General features: G+C 47.6%; 1 protein-coding gene across 7 annotated transcripts in view; it reads left to right on the forward strand.

The window, feature by feature from the left end:
• ZC3H18 (zinc finger CCCH-type containing 18) overlaps positions 1-19,020 on the forward strand; it is a 49,335-nt gene that overhangs the window by 24,964 nt on the left and 5,351 nt on the right. For 4 of the 7 annotated variants that reach the window (XM_074881200.1, XM_074881202.1, XM_074881203.1 and 1 more), the window contains 7 exons: positions 8,558-8,758; positions 9,781-9,906; positions 11,435-11,536; positions 13,374-13,517; positions 15,298-15,450; positions 17,534-17,694; positions 18,316-18,512. In XM_074881200.1, the coding sequence (XP_074737301.1) occupies positions 8,558-8,758; positions 9,781-9,906; positions 11,435-11,536; positions 13,374-13,517; positions 15,298-15,450; positions 17,534-17,694; positions 18,316-18,512 (1,084 nt within the window). Of the gene's footprint in view, positions 1-8,557; positions 8,759-9,780; positions 9,907-11,434; positions 11,537-13,373; positions 13,518-15,297; positions 15,451-17,533; positions 17,695-18,315; positions 18,513-19,020 lie in introns of those variants that run through there. The other 3 variants (XM_074881201.1, XM_074881204.1, XM_074881206.1) reach the window with 3 other exon arrangements.

The raw sequence follows: 19,020 nt of genomic DNA on the forward strand, positions 1-19,020 counted from the left end.
ACTTCCTCATGGCAGTGCAGCAGGTCGAGCCGTCTCACCTTTTCTCCAAATACCTTCGTGCCGTGCTGTGGAGGTTTGGCACCTCGGGATTAAACAGCTCCTGAGTTTGTTTAATGTGTAAAATGTTTGTGATTGCTTAGTGCTTCCTGGGCAGTAGGATGCACAATAGTGGCGTAGTGCTCACCTGTGGGTCTATTTATAGACTCCGGGCTTTCCCTAATCGCTAGATCCCAGCTTTTGGCAAGTCCGGCCTTTCCAGGTGTCATGCGGTGATGGGGGCTGGTTTGCGCCAGGCTGCAGGCAGCTGCCCGTTAACATTCCTGCACCAAAGGCAGTGCCGCTTCCAGCCGGAGCCCACGCGGCCCTGCTCTTCCCTTCCTAATGAGCTGGGGAGATTGGAAAACTACTCCGCAGAGGTGGTGCAACCAGCAGCGAGCTGTGCCAAAACAGAGCTGAGGATGTCTGTAATCACAGGTAGATGCCAGACTGTCCATCGGCATACGAGCTCCCTCAAGTAGAGGCTGGAGGAAAGAAAACCTGTGACATAGAGTGTGGAGTTGAAAGGGATGAAAGAAAACTCAAAGCAAACAGCCAGGAACATGAAAGCAAATTCCCTTTCCATTATATTGAAACAGGAAGGTTTAATCTGATCTCTAAACAACAGCAGAGTAGTTACGGCTACTAACAGACAAGCCAGAGGAATTCCTGGCATCACTGCTTGCTACAGATGAGGAGGATTAGAATTTAACAACAAACAAAGACTGTAAACCCTAATGGACTCGGTGGCAAATGTTTCTCCTTGAACCTTTTAAAAGAGGCTGCCATGTTTGGACTTCACGTAGCATTGTCACCTGTGGGTTGGGCTTTTTTGGAAGGAGCGTGCAGTTGCTGCTTTATGCTTTGGGTTGTTTTTTTTTCCCAAGCTTAAGATGAGCACTCCAAGAAGTTTATAATCGGAGATTGCAATGCTAGTAAAATTGTTCCTCCCCCTCCTCCTCCTCCCTCCTCAGGCATTGAACACTTAAACAAGCCAGGACACTTTATGATCAATTAGAGGGATAACTTGGCTTGTCTGTCCTCGTGCTCCCCATCTCCAGAACGAGTTCTAATGCCCCAGGCTGTGACTGATTTTGCTGAGTACAAAATTTCTGCTTTATATCTCTATCTTGCCAGTCTAGCTCACTCTTGTGCAAAGCATTTCAGGTGTAAAGTGGCATGAAATATTTTATTTGAGGAGACTTAGAGCAGTGCAAGATGTTCTTGCCTGGGCTGCTGCCTTTAGCTGCGAGCGAAGGCCCTGCATGCAGAAATAGTCATTTGCTTTAATCCTTCTATTGTTGCACAGGTCTTTATCCCACCATCACCCGAGCAAATCTGATTGTTTCAGGAGCATATTGAGCAACGCAGTTAGTGTCATGGGAGCTGTTAGTGGTTGTATTTCCAAAGCACTGAGGGACATTGAGGAGTTGGACCCACTGGTGAGGGCAGCAGGCTCAGTGTCGCTGCCCTGTTGGCTGGGGTAGCACTAGGTGGTTGTTCACCAAGCGAGGAGGAAGAGGAGGAGGAGGCAATCCTGTGTTGCAGGTCCATGAGGTGGGCGTTGGTTTCTTTCCCACCTGGGTTTCCTCTGTGGGCGATGCTGTGGGCCCCGGTGAGAAGCAGCATGGCAAAATGAGAAATTTGTCACCTCCAGTTCTCGAGGAAGTTTGTCCTGAAGTCTGACCTAAAAGCTATTTCCACACAGACAGGTTTGGTCACAGCCTGTGGTACGGACCCCAAAATCTGTGGGATGAGGAGGTGGCGGCTGTTGTCCTTAGAGATGTCCCAGAGTCCGGACAGGAGGTGACAGCAGCTCCAAAGCTGCCAGGAAGGAGCAGTGTCCTGGTGAACCATCCTGTGATTATTGCACACACAACAGTTTTTGGGGAGGAAGTTTTTTTCAGCTGGGCTAAAGGCTATCGATGGAGTGCACTTATGCAGCCATTAAAAAATAAAAATAACACCTGCAAGTCGGGACGCTGGAAAATGTAAAGCAATGTCAGAAAGGGCAGCTATTCTGTAGCAAATCACAAAAAATCCTTTGTAAAACCTTCCAGCAAGGAGCGTTGTGCTGCTTTCCACCTTCTGTGAGGTGGCAGTAGCCCTAGATTTTTGAGTTGCTATATAATGCTGCAGACCCTGGGACAAAGGGTTATATGTTCCCTCGGCAGAGCTCACCCTTGTGCTATTTTTTTTCAAGCTGATTCAAATTGACTTTGTAATAGGTCATTGTTAATCTCTGGGGTGAGCATGTTAATGAACAGGATAACCTGGAGTCTAAAATCAATGAATGCCGGTTACCCAGGGCTTGCAAGTTAGAAAGTGTTGGAATGAGGTTGATTAGATAAAGGAGTGGCAAAAGTAAGGGAATGCAAATGGAGTGATTCATGATTGTGTGTGTATGTGTGTGATCACAAACCAACTGAACTCGTTTTTCGGAAGAATCTGTAATTCTGAATGTTCCTGGGTCTTTGTCATCTTTCCTGACAGCTTCTGGTGGTCTCCCCATGCTGCCGGCTGGATCTGCTCCCTATTTTTTGAGTGTAGAGGCTCCGTACGAAAGCAGCTGTTGCCCAAATAGGTGTTTTGGTGGGCTTAGTAACAGCATCTCATCCTGTCGCATGAAGATGGTGTGATAGGCTGGTGGATTTTATCTCCTCTTAGTTTTCCCTGTGGAAATATCAGCTGTTTCTTAAAAGAAATCCTTCATTTGTTCTTGTTTGTCCTGCCACAGGAGGAAGAGCAGGCAGGATAGACAACTGTGTGTTCTTCCTGGTTTCGAGTCAGGCATCGGTAAGATCCTGGGGCGCTCTGAATTAGTCTTACACCCATGAGGAGTTACTGAGGGGGAAAAGCACCCTCTGTCAGGAGGTGTAGATTTGCTCTCCAGGTGTCTGCACCTTCCCTGGCTGGCTTCTTGAAGAGCAGGGAGTTAAGAGAAGCAAATGGCCCCAGGCCGTTGGGTTTCCAAAGCTGGAACAAGGTTTGTCAGGCTGCAGCTGGAGCTGGACCTCCATTCCTCCTGCACACACCAGCTCTGCCATGCAGCACTGCTCAGAAGAGGATTTCCCTTCTCCCCAAATACGGAACATGCCCCATGCCGCTCTGCGGTTCTTCAGACTCGTAGTCGAGCGCCCTGTATGGTAACACAGCGGTGATAAACATTATAACAACTTGTTTACATCCCCATTTTTTTTGTGGCGCGGCTTCCAGCCGGAGCAATGGAACCTGGTTAGACAACTTCACTTTCATTTATGCTCCCAGTTCATTTGGGAAATTGGTGATAATAAAATCTCTCCATGAACCAAATCAGCAAAACTTTACAAAGTTTTCCACAAAGCATTTCTGTTCTTTGGAGTTTTTGTTAGTCTTCATGGTTCTCAAGATTCTGCCGCTGCTTCCACAGTAGAAGAAGGGTTTCATAACCGTAAATCAAGATGAAGGGCATCAAGTGGCTCAGATGTGGATCTCAAGGAATGTGTTTTTCTTTGACATCTCAAAGATGGAATTACTGGAGAGATCTCCCACACTGGATTTTATTAAAACATTGCAAAGACTGGGGTAGAATCGCTGCACGCGGGTACCTCTCATTTAGAGGAGGCTCTCAAGGCGTCAAATGCTCAGCCCTTAGGGTTGATCACATCTCAGATATGTTTATCTACCTGCTGTGATGATTTCATACTGTAGGTTCAGATTGTATCTCCACTATTTAATTTCAAAGCCTCTCCCCATCAGGCTTTGAAGAAATCTTTTTTCTTTTTAAACAACTGATAACTCTGCTTTAGATCGAAACATCTTGAGAAAAGCATATCCTTTGCTAATATTTCACCAAGATCAATTAGCACCAGCTCCAAGGTTCAGCATTTCCCGTCACAGCTGCACATAGGTGTCTTTCAGGAGCTGTTGTCCCTTTCCAGCCACACAAGTGACTTCATTGTGCCGAGATGGGAAAAATCTTCCAGCGTGCACGCATGCCACTGGAGTTTATATTGCAGCAATTGCAGGTCCCTTCACGACTGCCTTGGCACATGGCTCCAGTCGTTCCTCGAGTCCGCTTCCTCTGGAAAATTCCACTGACACCGAAGGAAAACTCATGCTGGGGCTGCTGACGCAATGCTTGCTTTCCTGCAAGAAACGAAAAGGCTTTTAAATCATCGGTGGACTTTCCTCTTTCAGAAAATTGAGCTGTAACTGCCGGCCAAAACAGTAGCCCTGGAGCCAGGCTGACGTCACCGGTGACTGTGGGTGATAAGGTTTGCGTTACCTGTGGGAGCCGTGTCCCACGGGGAGGGGGAAGGAAGGAAGCACTTTCCCTGGCAAAGCTTATTTTCCCCTCTAAGATTAGAAATTCTTCGGTGTCATTTGCATAATACATGAGGAGGAAGATTTGAGCCGCGCAGCTCCGCTTTTCCCCCTCCAAATTCTTGTTGAATTCAGTGACGTGCTTCAAACAGGGTTTATTTGGGAGCCGCAGCGCGTGCGGTTGGGAGCTGGCTGACCTGCGCTGTGGTTTGCATTGCCAGCTGGAGCTGCCTTTGTTCCTCCTCTCATTGCCAAAGCCACGTTCAGCTTCAGTTCTCCGCTTGATTGCTGTAATTAAATTCCAGCCAAATATGCATTAACGTGTTCGTTCTGGAAAATAAAGCATTTAGTTATTTTAAGGTTAAAATGGGCTTCGGAAATAGCTAAGCTCTGCAGACCTTGCTCATGCCCTGGTGACGCAGGATGCTGCTCCTCGGGGCTCTGGAAGGAAATTAAGCTGCTTTTGATCAGTCTGTCTTGTCAGTCTCTTACTCCCTGTGTAAATTATTTTTTTTTTTTTAAGCCTCGTGGCATAGGTTTACCTAATTAGGGACTCAATTCTCACGTATTTGCAACGTTTCCTACAAATTGGAATTTGGTGAAAAAGGAGACCAGGACTCACTACTACTTATAAACCTTCAGAATCACAGAATCATTCAGGTTGGAAAAGACCCTTGGGACCATCGAGTCCATGGACTGCACCAGCCTGGGTCACTGTGCTAAGCTGAGGATGGACTCGTATAAAGTGCCGTGAGCTGATTTCAGTGTTCAGCCACCCCAAAGCAGCCAGGCTGCTGCTCTCCTTCCCTCCTCACTTCACTGTGGGTCAGCTCCCGTGGTTCTTCAAACCCTGCCATGGGCTGGTTGGACTTGCTTGACCCAACAGCAAACTACTTCTATTTTCTTCCTCTTCCTACTGAAAGAAGGAGTTGAGTTGGCCCATGGAGAGCTCCAACAAGCACTAGATCTGGCATGAGACAAGAAAAATCACCCCGTTGTAAGTGTGAAGGTGAAGAGAAAGCCTCCCCCTCCTCAGGATCAAATGCTGTATCCGGCGTAGCTCTGGGCTGGGAGCCACAGGCCGGTTGCCTGCTGCCTCTCCTCAGCAGGCTTTCCTCTGTGAGCCTTACGGCTTCCTCCGCTTCCATCCCAGCAACTGGGCGCCATCACTATGCAAGAGTAAATTTGATTGAAACGCCGACTGTTTCACGGGCTGCTAGCCTCTGATAGTCTCTTTGGTGAAACTCGTAGGGGCTGTAATTGAGATGTTAGTCTAAGGCAGACAGTGAGGATTTTGGCAGTTGCTCTGGCTTACTTTCAGTTCTGACTCCTGAATTCCACTGGAGGAGTCAAGCCAAGTGGCATCAGATACCAGTCCCTCATATTAAGTTGAACAAGTTTATTTGGTGATGCTACATGTTGGGCACGCAGGTAGCTCTTGAGGAAAGACTTTGAAAATGTCCTGACACGAGCATCATCTTTCTTTCTTGGCTGTTGTACGGTTACATATTTACTGCTGAGTCAAAAAGCCAAAGCATATCCAGAAATGAGTTTTCTGTTGTGGTTTTCCTGGGGAAAAACCTTTCCTCCAGAAAGTGACTTCATCAAGAGAGAATTGCATCTAACCAGGTAATAGGTGCGAGTAATGAGATTTGCTTTCGTAGTCAGCTTTGCTCCGAGCTCGCGCCCGAGTTGTGGGAACAACTTACGCTGAACTCCATGTGGGGTTGGAGCTGAGGTCCAGCTCCCAGGATGTGCTGCTGTTGGACGTGAATGTGGGCAAGTTGTGTTTTTGAGAGAAAGAATAAATTCTGTAGGAGACTTTTCTGAAAACTGTTGCAGGGGAGAGTTGAGCCTGGGGAGGGGCAAGGTCCTTCATTAGTTGTTGGCTTTCATATTTGTTGCCTTGGACGCTGCAGTGAAAAGCTTCTTTATCCAGGTCTTGAGGTGGAACTGCCTCTGGGCCAGCAAAATATTCCCCCTGCATCTCCCAAAGCATGCAGACTGCAGTTCCTCGGGAAGGGACATCAGAGCGAGGTGTAGCCTAGCGTTATTCATGAGCATCCTCACACGGTGTTGTTCTCCTCCTTTCTGCTGCTCTTCAGTCTGCTGCTCAAAGCAAGCTCTGTAGGCTGTTTCCAACCTTCTTTTTCTTCCTGCTTTGCGCTTAGTTGCTTTGAAGATACTCCAGAGGTCAAGATGCCTTCAAAATAAGTTTGTACTACATCTGCTGGAATGAGAGCTTGATCCCGGCTATGACTATTTAGTGTTAAGAGAGTATAAATAATAAGTCCAGTCTATCTCAACCCCATATTCAGAGTCATGGTCTTCCTCCAGATATAGTTGTGACTAATACAGAAGACTAGACCAACCCACTGCAGATAACATGTGCTGGGTTAAACAGCATATGTCAGAGCAGCGCTGGAAAGGGTGATGATGCTAAATGAAGGTGCTGGTGAATAATGCTGAGCCATAATCCTGCTTGGGACTCTGTTACTAGGCAGTCAGCAGTTCTGTGTGCTAATACATAAGCGTCCTCTTCTGAAACTGGAATGAGATTTGTGGGAGAGGTGAACGTGAAAGAAGAGTTTCTCCTCCCATAAAATTCTGTATATACCAAGATAGATGTGGGACATGTGGGATTGTAAAATCGCTGTGGTTCGATCAGCAAAAATAAGGAAAGAGTAGGATGTTGCACTGGACATTAAAGTCAGCGTATACAAGCTCTGGAGTTGGGGAGGAGGTGAGAGGCTGTAGGAGTATTGACTGTGTTTTAATACTGCCAGGCAAGGAGGAGAGATGAGACTGGTTAGTGACTAGTAAAGCCTTCAAAGGGTAGAACAAGCTGCTAACAAAGAGCTTTAATTATCCTCTTGTCTGTTGAAAAAGTGTTGTGGCAAGAAACACAGTCTGTAGAATTATTAGAAAACTTGGAGGTTGCTTTTTTATCTCAAAAGGTAGAGGAAGTTGCATGGGGAGTGGTTGCTTCAGTTGTGTGACTAATGGGGTGGTATTGGCTGAACCCAGTGATGGAAGGTGCTTTTCCTCCCCCAAATTCTCAGAACGAGAAGGTTTATTATTTTGAGAAAGGGAATAAAGGCATCATTGTACTGGTAATTTGAGTGCAACAAACTTCATAAACCTTTAAGCAAGCACAAACTTTGCCTACAATCCGAAGGGAGAAGGTTATGAGCCAGTAATTGAATCGTCATGTGCAGGTTAGAGTAAAGGTGAGGAAAAATCCCAAGTTAAATCACCCATAGATAAGAGAAGCAATAAAGTCTAGGCCTGAAGAAACTCAGCCTGGAGTACTTAAGGAACTATCTGGTGCAGATGCTGGAAAGTTAGCCCTAAATTATTTTCAGAGGGTTGTAGAGGAGAAGAGAAGCCCAGAGAACCAAAGAAAAAGGGGAAACGCAAGTAGAGCTCTTAAAAGGGAAGGGAGGAGATGGAGGGTATCTAGCCTGACTCCTCACATCTTCGTGGTTATCAACAACAGGAGAGCAAATGTTTGATGGTGTTTATAAGCACCTAGAGAATAATACGGTGATAAAACAGCTGTTATGAACTGCTTTATGCTCAGCTGATGAGGTAACCATCCCCTTTGTAAGGGTAAAAGCAGAACAGTGTGTCTTGGCGGTGGTAAGGCTTGTGACACAGTCCCACGTGATGTTCTGATAAGGGCGCTGTAGGACAGTAATTCAGGCTGAATCTCCTGGTGCCTGCTGGTTGTTTCCACCAGTTTGCTGTATCGAGGCGGCGTTTCAGAGGCACGCTCAAAGTCCGTCCTTACTCTAGCTCTGTTTAGTGTTTTCATTGCACTGGGGTCTCTGCCGACCAGGTTGGGGTTGCTCCAGCTCTAGCTACTTGGCACAGGCATAGGAAGAACCCAGCTTCTCCTTCCCTTCCCTCTTGCATGTGCTTGTTTCCGATCCTTGGAGGGCAGAAGCCGAAGCTGATTCGACTAGCAGGTCACCGCTTGGTCAGTGGGACAAAGTAATTCACCAAACTTGCAGGTACTGCTGTTTTGATGGGCTTGCAGTCACTGATTTACAAAGTTATAGCTGTTCTAACACTTTATCACCCCACAATGATGCTGAATATCCTACAGTGGAGGTTAAGAGCTAGTACTGGTATGAAAGGTGAATTTCTAAGATTTCTTCCTGGCCTTTGCTATTTAAAAAAGTCCCAGCTACTCAACTCCTCTGTTTTCCAGCCGCCAGCCTGAGCCACCAAAGAAGGAGAAAGAGGCAACCACAATTACCACCACTCAGTCGAAGAGAGCAGATGAATGGAAGGACCCCTGGCGCCGATCCAAGTCCCCCAAAAAGAAGCTCGGTGTCTCTGTCTCTCCCAGCCGTGCGCGCAGGCGCCGAAAAACCTCCGCTTCTTCAGCGTCTGCTTCTGGTTCCTCAAGGTGAGTGAAGGCAAAGAGCCTGGTTAGTGTGTCAGGGAATGGGACGTGGCTCTTGTCAGCGAAAGATGTTGAGGTGTTTGGGAAAGCAGTTTGAGGCTTGTGGCTCAGTAACAGCTATAGCCACTGGCATATATAGGTAGAGAGATGGAAGCCAAAGGGGGAACGTAACTGGGTGCTGTGATGTGATCTGTTGAAGACTAAGAAAAGACAGGTCCTTGGAAAAGTCCCTCTTCAGGGAAATTAGACTTGGAAGCAGTCCAGATGATTAATAGCTCACCTAGATGAAAACTGACCTTAATAGGAGCAAAAAGAGCTGGAAGCTGTAAAAATTGGAGCCTTTTCACTTCAGGCGTGCTGGGGGGATGAGGTGAGCCCACTCCAGGAAGAGCATGCTGATGCTACTGGGGAAAAAACGGGAGTTGTGGAGGCTTGACAGAGCCTTATAGAGCTGCGGTGGAGCTCAAACCAACGGGTGCAAGATAAAAACCACTTTTCTGAAGGAAGCACCCTGAATCCAGGAGAGTTGAGGCATAAGCTGGATCCATTTACTTTAAGTGCTTGAACTTTTGAAGCTCCTAAAAAGAGGGGGGAGAAGTATCAGAGAGGAATGAGGAACATGCTGAATTGAAGATATGGATCTAAAAACCAAAGTCCTCCTGAAGTAGATAGCTTTTCTTGCTGGGATCACTGCACCTGAGATTTTTCTGTTTTCTCATACCTGTGTGACCCAACCTAACAGGGGGTTGTCTGGTGAAAAGGCGTAAAATTGTGTGGAAGGAGTTCTCAAAATGGGCTGGAAAGTCATTAGCTGAAGGAGGGGAGGCCTATTCAAGGGCGCAAAGGGGGTTGCAACAACGGGATCCTCTCTAAAGGAAAAGCAGGGGCTGAGGAGAGGCTGTAGTCCTGGCAGACCACCAAGGAGAAGGCAGGTGATTTTTGGAGTAGTGTTTGAGAATTTGGGAAGAGTGTAAGGGAAAGAAGGGCTTCTTGAGAGGTGCTGAATTTTAATACTTTTCTTTCAGGTCCTCTTCTCGTTCATCCACCTATTCTGGTTCAGGTTCCTCGCGATCTCGTTCCAGATCATCTTCTTACAGCTCTTACTCTAGTCGCTCTTCAAGACACAGCTCTTTCTCAGGCAGCAGGTCCAGGTAATGGCTCCTTGGATTTGAAAGTAATGGTGTACTGTTTTTCAAACACTTGCTAACAGCTATTTTTGCTGCTACTTAAAAGCAAATAGCCACTTCAAATCACTTTCCTGAGTGAAGAAAAAGCGACAGGCTGCAAGGCAACCTGCTGGTTTGGTTGTTGAATGAAGCAGATACGTCAGCCACCCTCTCCTCTCCCCAGTACCCCCCCAGCAAGAACCACACTGTTGTGGCTGGGCTGTTTCCCAGGCCTGTGGTAGCTGAGCGGTCACAGCAGCCTGGCTGAGATTAACGTTTCCATCATTTGTATTTTATGATTGGAAGAAGTTGCTGGCATCCCTTTTCTGTTGTGCTGGAATCTCTATTTAAAGAGGCAAATCCCAACTGCTTTAATAAAGAAATGTGTCTTGTGATAGTCCTGACACTTCAAAGTAGCAATTCGGTGTCCCATGCTGATTAAACAGAGGCATGTTTGTTCCTCTACCACTTCCTTGCCCCTGCAGACAGTTTCCCAAGTCTGGAATACGCATAGTAGGAGAACTGGCTCCTTAGACAGGCACCTCTTCAGAGCTGAAATCACACAGATGCCCAGGGTGGCTCACGCAGTTGATGGGAGCACACAGTGTCGCTGCTGGGGAGGTGGTTTCTCCTGGGAAGGGCTCAGGTGGGAGTTATCTTGACGCCAGCACACGCATGTTTCTGGGGAGCGGGCTGACCTTCCCCATCCACCCATTTCAGGCTCTGTTCCCTGCAGGACAATGCCAGGCACAGATGACACATTTCAATGAGCATGTCTCTCTCTGAAGGGAGGAGGGTGAGGAACACCCGAGTGCCTAACTGTTCTTCACAAAGCCAGACACCTCAGTGACTGACTCGCTGAAGTACGAGGCTGCAACAAGGGCACTTCCAGTCTTGGCAGCGGGGTGAATCACTCGAATGCCGGCATCTGGTGTGCTGTGTCAGTGACTTGCCTCTTTGGTCAGTCGTGATCTTAGGAAACAGCTCGTGCCTTTTGATCTGTTGGCTTTGATAGACTCCGCTTGATTTTTCTCTCCTTGTGTTCCAGAAATTACAGATGTATTTTTTTGTGTTGTTCTCCCAAGATTTTTTTTGCTGCTGTTTAAAGGATAAACTGCAGTAGGAGTTACAGGAACATAAAGCAGGTTGACATAAATCATGCTGAACTTACGAGTCAAAATCCCACTTACCTTCCTGTAGATATACTCTCCCTCAGGAGAGAATACAGAGTGTGGAGAAAGCCTCAGGTGTTGGTGTGAAATAACTGAGAGTGCCTCTCTCGCAGCCGACCCTACTTTTTTCTTTTCTGTGTCTCCCACTGGTTTGGTCACAGAAGTTGGTTTTGTTGAGCAGAGTCCAAATATAAAACTAGGATAAGCTCAGACCTACGGGGACTAGTTCCTGGGCTGCAGTCAGTAGCTGGAGGAGGGAGTGGTGGCTAAATGCACTGAAAGCCAGGAAAGCCTTCTGCTGTCCCAGAGACTGAGCTGAGCAACGTGTCCTTCCTTTCTAGATCACGGTCCTTCTCGTCTTCACCCTCTCCTTCTCCAACACCGTCTCCGCACAAGCCGCTTGCGAAGGCTAAAGGGGAGCTATTACCACCTGCTGGTAAAGGGTAAGGCTCCATCTCTGTTCTGATAATGCAGGAAAGTCTCCAAACAGTAGCCTGGTCCCTGAGTCAGACCCTTCTGACCTGGCTGACAGTTTTAAGGAAGAAATGGAAGATGCAAAATACAGCCCACGTAGAATAATGCTTAGCTTTGCATATTTAATTAAATGATGGCACTTCCATTTATTAAATCTAAGTTAAACTATACAGGTATCCTTAAGTATTATACAGAATCATTTAGATTGAAAAAGACCCTTAAGATCTTAAGTCCAACCTAACACTACCAGGTCCACCACTAAACCACATCCCTAAAGTGTCACGTCGAGGCCCCTGTCATGTATAAATGAATGTTTTAAACACACGCATGATTTACTATTTAAACATTCTATGTTTGCAGAGATCTTTACAAAGGAGCTATAAGAAAGTTTAATTCATTCCTCTACTGTAGCTTTTGTTAATGCAGAGCCTTAGAGTAAAGAAATGCTTCAGCCTCGTCTACTGTTAATATCAGAGACAAATTGAAACAGCACTGTAGCTGTGAAACTATTTTTGGCAGATTATGCCAAAGCTCCTTCTTTTAAATACTTGAAGTTGCTATTTCACAAACTCCTGTAATACATAGTAAATTATGGATACGTTGGAGGGTGACACAACACTGTAGTGATGTCACCTCTTTTAAGGTGACGTGCAAATAAATTACACCATGGGAATCCCCCTGAATTCTCCAGAATATGGGATAATCCCCTTTGCAACACTTCTTGAACCTTATTGACCTGCTTTTTTTTTTCTTTTTCCCTTCTCAACTCAGAGGGTTCAGCTCTTTAAGGACACGCTCTCTGCCTGCAGCGATGTCTTTACACGCTTGTAGTGCACATGGCAGTGCTGGTTTGGTAACACATGACACCAGCCTCCACTAGTGTGGGGATTGTTTTCACTGCGTAACATTGCACACACTTAATCCTGTGCTCTGCAGGGGATGAATGCAGATATTCTTAAACACAAGAGGAGGAATTAACAGTCTCTATTTTTGCATGCAGACAGCTGCCTCCTCCCCAGGTAATAGTAGGCATGACATCAGTGCTGGGGATGTTGAGCACTAACCAGCTATTAGAGCAGAGGTTGGAGTGAGCAGCGCTGAGGAGCCACAGCGGGTGCTAGATAAAGTCACAAAAATGTTGTGTGGCGGTCCTCTGCGGTGGTGTTACCTGTCAAGTGTTCTGCACAAGGGACATTGGCACACACGGGATTTTTTTGCACCCTGCTGATCCTTGTGAGGGAAAAGAGCGTTTTTGTGTAAACCGTGTGCATCTCGTTCTACAGCCTGGCAGATTTTAAGTAGGTGCATGCATTTTGCATTAAAATGCACAGAATCAAATGGGTAAGAAACACACGCTACTTCATTAGTTAATTTACAAATCGAATGTGTCCAAAATAAGCTGTTGTCTATTAACTTTGCCCAGGGCAGGGGGGAGTCCCCATCCCTGGAGGGGTTGAAGAGTCGGGTTGACCCAGCGCTGAGGGATCGGGTGGAGTTGGGAACGGTCAGGGTGAGGTTCATGGTTGGACTGGAGGATCCTCAAGGGCTTTTCCAACTTTGATTCTATGATTCTAACTTGTCTCTGAAAAGGTGACTTGATTTAGAATACAGGAAACAGATCCCTTCAGGGGAATCCATATTGTTTGGGAGTGTTTTGGTGAAATAGCCAAGTCTCTGTAGCTACAGTATCTGTGTAATATTTAGTCAACAACAAACATTAGTGCATTTCATTGCTTTTGAGAATGTCTCTCTGTGGTCTGTACCTATGGACTTTGATCACCCACGTGAAAATTTTAATTTTTGTAGTGAAAAATCTGTGAAGAAACTAGCTGCCCTTCCAGTCCCTCAGCCACTCACTAAAATTACAGCAGCTGCACCAGAGCCAGCCAAACCAGGGGATAATCGAGAGGCAAGAAGGAAGGAACGTCAGACAAGGACTCCACCCAGGAGGTAAGAAGGCTGTGGGGGTGGAGTGAGGCTTGATCTCCTGGAAGATAGAGCAAATCCTGGGTTTCTCTTGGGAGTACCAACTTCCAAGGACTCTCTGGTATTAAAGGAGAAATCTGTTTCCTGGGGCAGGAAGGAAATAGGAAGTGAGAAGGATTTGGGGGTGAATGCTGGTGACTTGCCACAGCAAGTGGCTCCTGCCTCCAAAGGCTGGTTGGGGGCTGAAGTAGGTGGAATATGTGAAACATGTCAAAATGCAGGGTCTGCAGTGCAAAAGCAGGCATGTTTGTGAGCTGCTGGTTACAGAGGCCACACAGCCAGGAAGCAGAGGTGTGTTTGGTCCAGAGAGCAGATCTGATGTGTTGGAGGATCAAGGTTTGTGGTGACGGGTTTGGACCCTGTTTACTCTTAACCACGTGCCAGTACACAGGGAGTATTTCTGTGTGGTGCCAGGAGCTGGTCAGCATCCAGCAGTACTGCTGGAGGAGAGGAGGAAAAACTCTGCTACTTTCCCTGTCCCCAGTACACAACTTGCTGGCTCCCCTGCTCCACTTTCTCTTCCTGGCTTCATCCTGTGTGACTAGTCTGAATGTTTCAAGTGTTTTCTGTCTGTCCTCTAATTGGTTTTGTTGTCTTTTTCTCCTCCCTTTGCATTTGAAATGAGAGAGGCTTCTGATAGTTTTCAAACAAGGAGCGTTTGTCTGTATTTAAATATGTTTATTAGGCTTAATCTATTGTACTGTGTTTAAAAATGTTACAGGATAAATGGAGGTGGCATTGCCTGTTCTTGGAGGGACACGGAGTCAGCTAAGCACAGCTGAAATTCATCACACATCCTTCTTATGTTAGAAGTTTTGAAACAGCGGTATGGTACTACGTGCCTAGTCTAGGGAAGCAGTAGTTTGGTGCCCAAGAAATGTATTTACTGGAAAAGTCTGTTTTATGAGCAGACAAGGAGACTGAGAATGTTTTATGCCTGCAGTAAGGCATTATATGGTTTTCTTGGATCCCTGAATGATACTTTTTGTCCGTGTGTTTTGAAGATGGCTGTAAGTCTGTTTTCCATTCAGGTTTGCAGAACCATCCCCAGTCGATTCTTAATTTTGCATGGGATTACTTCTCCCGTTTCTTCCCAGTAGCTGAAGAAAAGGCCTGGGCTGAGCAGTTACGTCTCCATAGGTGAAAACTGATCGTGGCAGTTTCTTTTCCTAGAAGCTCTGTCAGTTCTAGTTTCCGTTTCACTTACTTTAACTAGTTAATAATAATCTTGGCTGTCTTTAGTCACCTTCTCTTATTCTTATTCCAGTCTAGGGTTTTTTCATGCTTATACCCACACAAACCCCACTGCCCTGCACTCTCCCTGCTGTGCAAATGACAAACAGCTCTATTTATGTTAGTACTGGTGCATTAGTCACAAAAAAATGTGTGTGATTATTTGTGTAGCCTGAAATACAAGGTAGTCCCACTGTGTTACGCAGTTAGCAATTTTTCTTTGTAGGAAGCATTTGCTCCTGGTGTCAGTACAGGATTAAGGCGCTTTAGCTCATTCTTTGGCTCTCGTTAGCGTTATTCAGTCTTGCATAAAACATCTACTGTTCAGAAAACAGATGCTTCCTCAGGACTGGGAAGGCAAGGTTGAGAAGAACATCCGAAACCATCCCATTTGCAAAACACCAATCTTGTATACAATACAGGACAACAGCGTCACACTCCAACTGTCCCTAAACAGTTTCTTCTAACCCCGTTTGACGGCGAGGTGAGGATGTCGTTTGCTGTCTTGCAGGCGGACTATCAGCGGCAGCATCAGTGGCAGTGCCAGCAGCTACAGTGGTTCCAGTTCCCGATCTAGGTCCTTGTCTCGGTCTCTCTCCAGATCTCATTCCAGATCCTCGTCAGCCTCAGTCTCCCACTCCCCGTCGGGGTCCAGGAAATCCAGGTACAGCCTCGACCCTTCGTAACCTTTGTTTGAAGTAGGAGGAGGTTATAACTACTCTTAACTGTTGTGGTTTCTTGCAGCAAAAGCCCTCTCTAGCTTCGAGTATCAGAAGCTGTAGGTAACTAGGACGTGGAACAGGCTTGTTTCTGTGTGGTGTTACGAATCCCGAGTCCTGGATCATGCCAGTAGTACAACGTTGGTAGTGTTCTTGTGGCTTTTTCAAGGAAATAATCTGTCACATGTACCAAACTGCCCATATTTACCTAAATTATGACCAAAACATCTCCTTATGGCCAGCCTGATCCCACATCCTAATTTATTTACAAGTTAACAGTTTCAGGCTACGGAGCTTTGCTCTTCTAAACCTCTACTAGCTCTGGTTACTGAATGTCCTTAGGGAAGATGCTTGGCCTGTCGGGAGAGGTAGGTCAGAAATTACCTACAGGCCCAGCTAATGATATTTTTCCTTTGCTGGCAAAGTTGCATGGCCAGTTCCCTTTGTGTTTAGCCCCAAGTGAATAGTTCTATGGCTGTCAGTCTGTGGGATTTGTAAATGGCCAACTCCAGTAAAGAGCTGTGAAATAAACCTCTTTCAAGTCCTCCGTTCGGGTTTTTTGCATCTGTTCTCACACAGGAATCCCTGAAACCTCACAGGCAGCCTTGAAGCACGACGCTTCCCTGTGATGCAGATTTAGAAGGTAGACCTGATGGTCTAAAACCAGTGGATTAAGTAGGACTTGGCTCTGACCAGTGGTAATTCACATATCTGAACTCTGTGAAACTCCGAGGTTCAACATCCGCATTATTTTACGGAAATACAAACTTGTTTACTACGTGCTTGTCGCATTCATCAGATCAGGCAGGGGTGATGCAAGAGGTTCAGAGAGCGCTGGGGCACGCTGGCTCGGTGCTGCCCTGCCGCAGGGGGCTTGAGAGGAGAAGATGGGACAAACTTCATGTGGGGGATTGCTTATGTGGCCCTGGGGCTGCGCTTTGTGCTTTCACAGGTGTGTGGGAAAGGGGGAGACGTAGGAAATACACAGTGTGTGCCCAAACCAGACTTGCTGTCACAACCTCGTAGCCAGGAGCTTTCCTGGAGAAGGAGCTTCTGGCTCATCCAGTCATCGTTGCAACAGTCCACGCGACCTCTCAAAACTTGTCTCTGTCAGGGTGCCAGCAGGTAGAGGCTTTGCAGCTCGTTCCAGAGCTCGTCTGTGCTGAAGCTGCTGCAGCCCGTTCAGCCGTATGCGAGCCAGCTTCTAGTGAGAGAGCTTGGAGCTTGCTGGCAGGGCAGTTGCTGGAGCTCAGAAGTCACAGGGGCCTGCAGAACCTGCTGCAGAGGCTGCCAGATAGTCCCGTAGCTCGCGCTCGCGTGGTCCCACGTGTTGGTGGCTGCGATGCTGCCGTGGTGGTGTGGCCCTCAAGGGAGGTCTGCTGCATAGCCTTGTGTTTTCGTCTGATACCTTTCTAAGTAGAAAGTCCTCCTTAAATGACTGTAATGGTTGTCTGACGTTTTTAATGTTGTGAATCCATTAGGAGATAGCCATCTGAAGGCGCTATTAGAAGATAGGCATCTTATAGGCATCTTCCCTGTCATTATCAGTCGTGACAGTATGTGCATCCTCAAAACAGGCAGCTGGGCTCTCCCGTACCCTGGGGAGCTGGGCAGGAGCTGTGGGCTGTAGGATTCCAGGGCTTTTAAAGCCTCCATGAATAAATGTGTTGAACAACAAAAACATTGCCGGGGAACCCATGACCTGAGCCGTAACACTGACCTGTACGTGATCATGCATGCCCTGCTTTCACTTTTTGTTTACCTGGGGAAACCGTGACCTGTTTACATGTCGCCTTAATCCTGTTTATAAACAAACAGTACTTTCTAGGCTTGCATCTACCCTGTTTGGGATTTTTCACGTCGTCTGTGTCCAGGGAGACACAGCCTTTGTCTCTTCCCGGTTATTGCCTGCCTTAGCAGCTTCCTGACATCCCAGCCGCTCGGGGGAGTTGAAACTAAGGTGTCTGTCTCATCGCTGCCTGGTTCTTGTTGCCTTCGTGACTGTAACGGGCTGTTGGCTCTTTCCAGGTCCCTGAGCGTGAGCAGCGTTTCTTCTGTCTCTAGTGCCTCCTCTAGCAGCAGCTCCGTACGCAGCGCCGACTCTGAAGACATGTACGCGGACTTGGCCAGTCCTGTTTCCTCAGCCAGCTCCCGATCCCCAACCCCAGCGCAGCAGAAGAAAGGTAGAGGTACCTGGTTTGATATTTTCTTCTCCAGGGGGTCCTGGGAAGAGAAGAGGGGAGCAGAGATGTGCATTACAGCTTCCTTGGTGATACTGTGGGCTCCAGGAAAGCTGCTGAGCGGAGGCTGACACTTGTGGCTGGCGTAGACTAGGGGAGCCCAGAGGAGGGGGGCTCAGTAACCTGAGGAGGGGGAGACCGTGGAGGAGGGAGGCTGTGGAGCAAATACACGTTTGCATCCTTCCATCCATACGTGTCTGGCTGTAAAGATGCCTTTGCCTGCCTGGGAGCTCTGTCTGATGCCCCCCCTCTTACCTTGTTCTCTTTCACCTTTGTGGGGTGATGCTCAATCTTCTGGGCAGCTCCAGTATCATGCTGCTCCTCCTCTGTTCTTTTTAGTCAGTAGAGTTGGGTGGCAAGAGTCTTTTGTTCATTGTCTCTTATTTTAAGCGTCCTCTCTGTGGAAATGCTGTTTCCTGAATCTTTTAACCCTGGGACCATGTGCTATGCTGACTGGTGTGGGCTTTTTCAGTCCCTGGAACAGTGTCTTCTCACCCTGCTCTCCAAAGGGAGGGCAGGTGAAAGGAATCGGTCTCAGGTCACTACATCTGCCCTCTTTGTTTTTAACAGGAAAGTCAAAAAAAGAAGATAGCGCTAAAGAGGAGAAGCGGAAACGGGATGTGCCTGCTCAGCTCCTGAAATCAGCCAAACCCGCCCAGGGGAGCAAATCGCAGCAGCTCCTTCAGACCCAGCAGCCCTCAGCCCCCCAGTCTCAGCAAGGGGGCTTCAGTGCTCACAAAGAGATCAAACTGACGCTCTTGAATAAGGTGAGAGGTGGGGTGGGAGCGATTTCCCTCCGCCAGGAGGGTCCGACGAGCGGATGGGATGGATCCTGGGGCTCAGGGCTGGCGGAAGGGACGCTCCGGGCTCCGCACTGTCGGGATGAGCTCAGCCGGGTAGATCTGTAGCTGGGATTGAAGGGTGGCAGACAGAACCAGTCTGGCAGCACACACCCTGTGGTGGCTTGAGTTTGGGACTGTGTTGGCGGCTCCCCTGGGGCACATTCCTGCTGCAGCTTCAAGGGCTTTTCCCCGCTTTCTTGAAGGCTGCAGCGCGTGCACCGAGGGGAAGATGTGCGCGGCGCAGTCCCACACGCGCTGAGGCCTCGCCTGCTGAAAGCATCTTCCCTGCACGCTTCTGAGCGAGCTCCCCTCCCACTGCCCGCTCTGGAGCGAGCTGCTGACGAGTCATTGACTGAGTCAGGAGGTAAAAGTGGCCATTACCTCGCCCCTCTGGGGTACCAGCCATGCTTTCCTTGGGGAGCCTGGCTCTTTC

This window comes from Strix uralensis, chromosome 12 (genome assembly GCF_047716275.1).
Source record: "Strix uralensis isolate ZFMK-TIS-50842 chromosome 12, bStrUra1, whole genome shotgun sequence".
Taxonomy (NCBI): Eukaryota; Metazoa; Chordata; class Aves; order Strigiformes; family Strigidae; genus Strix; species Strix uralensis.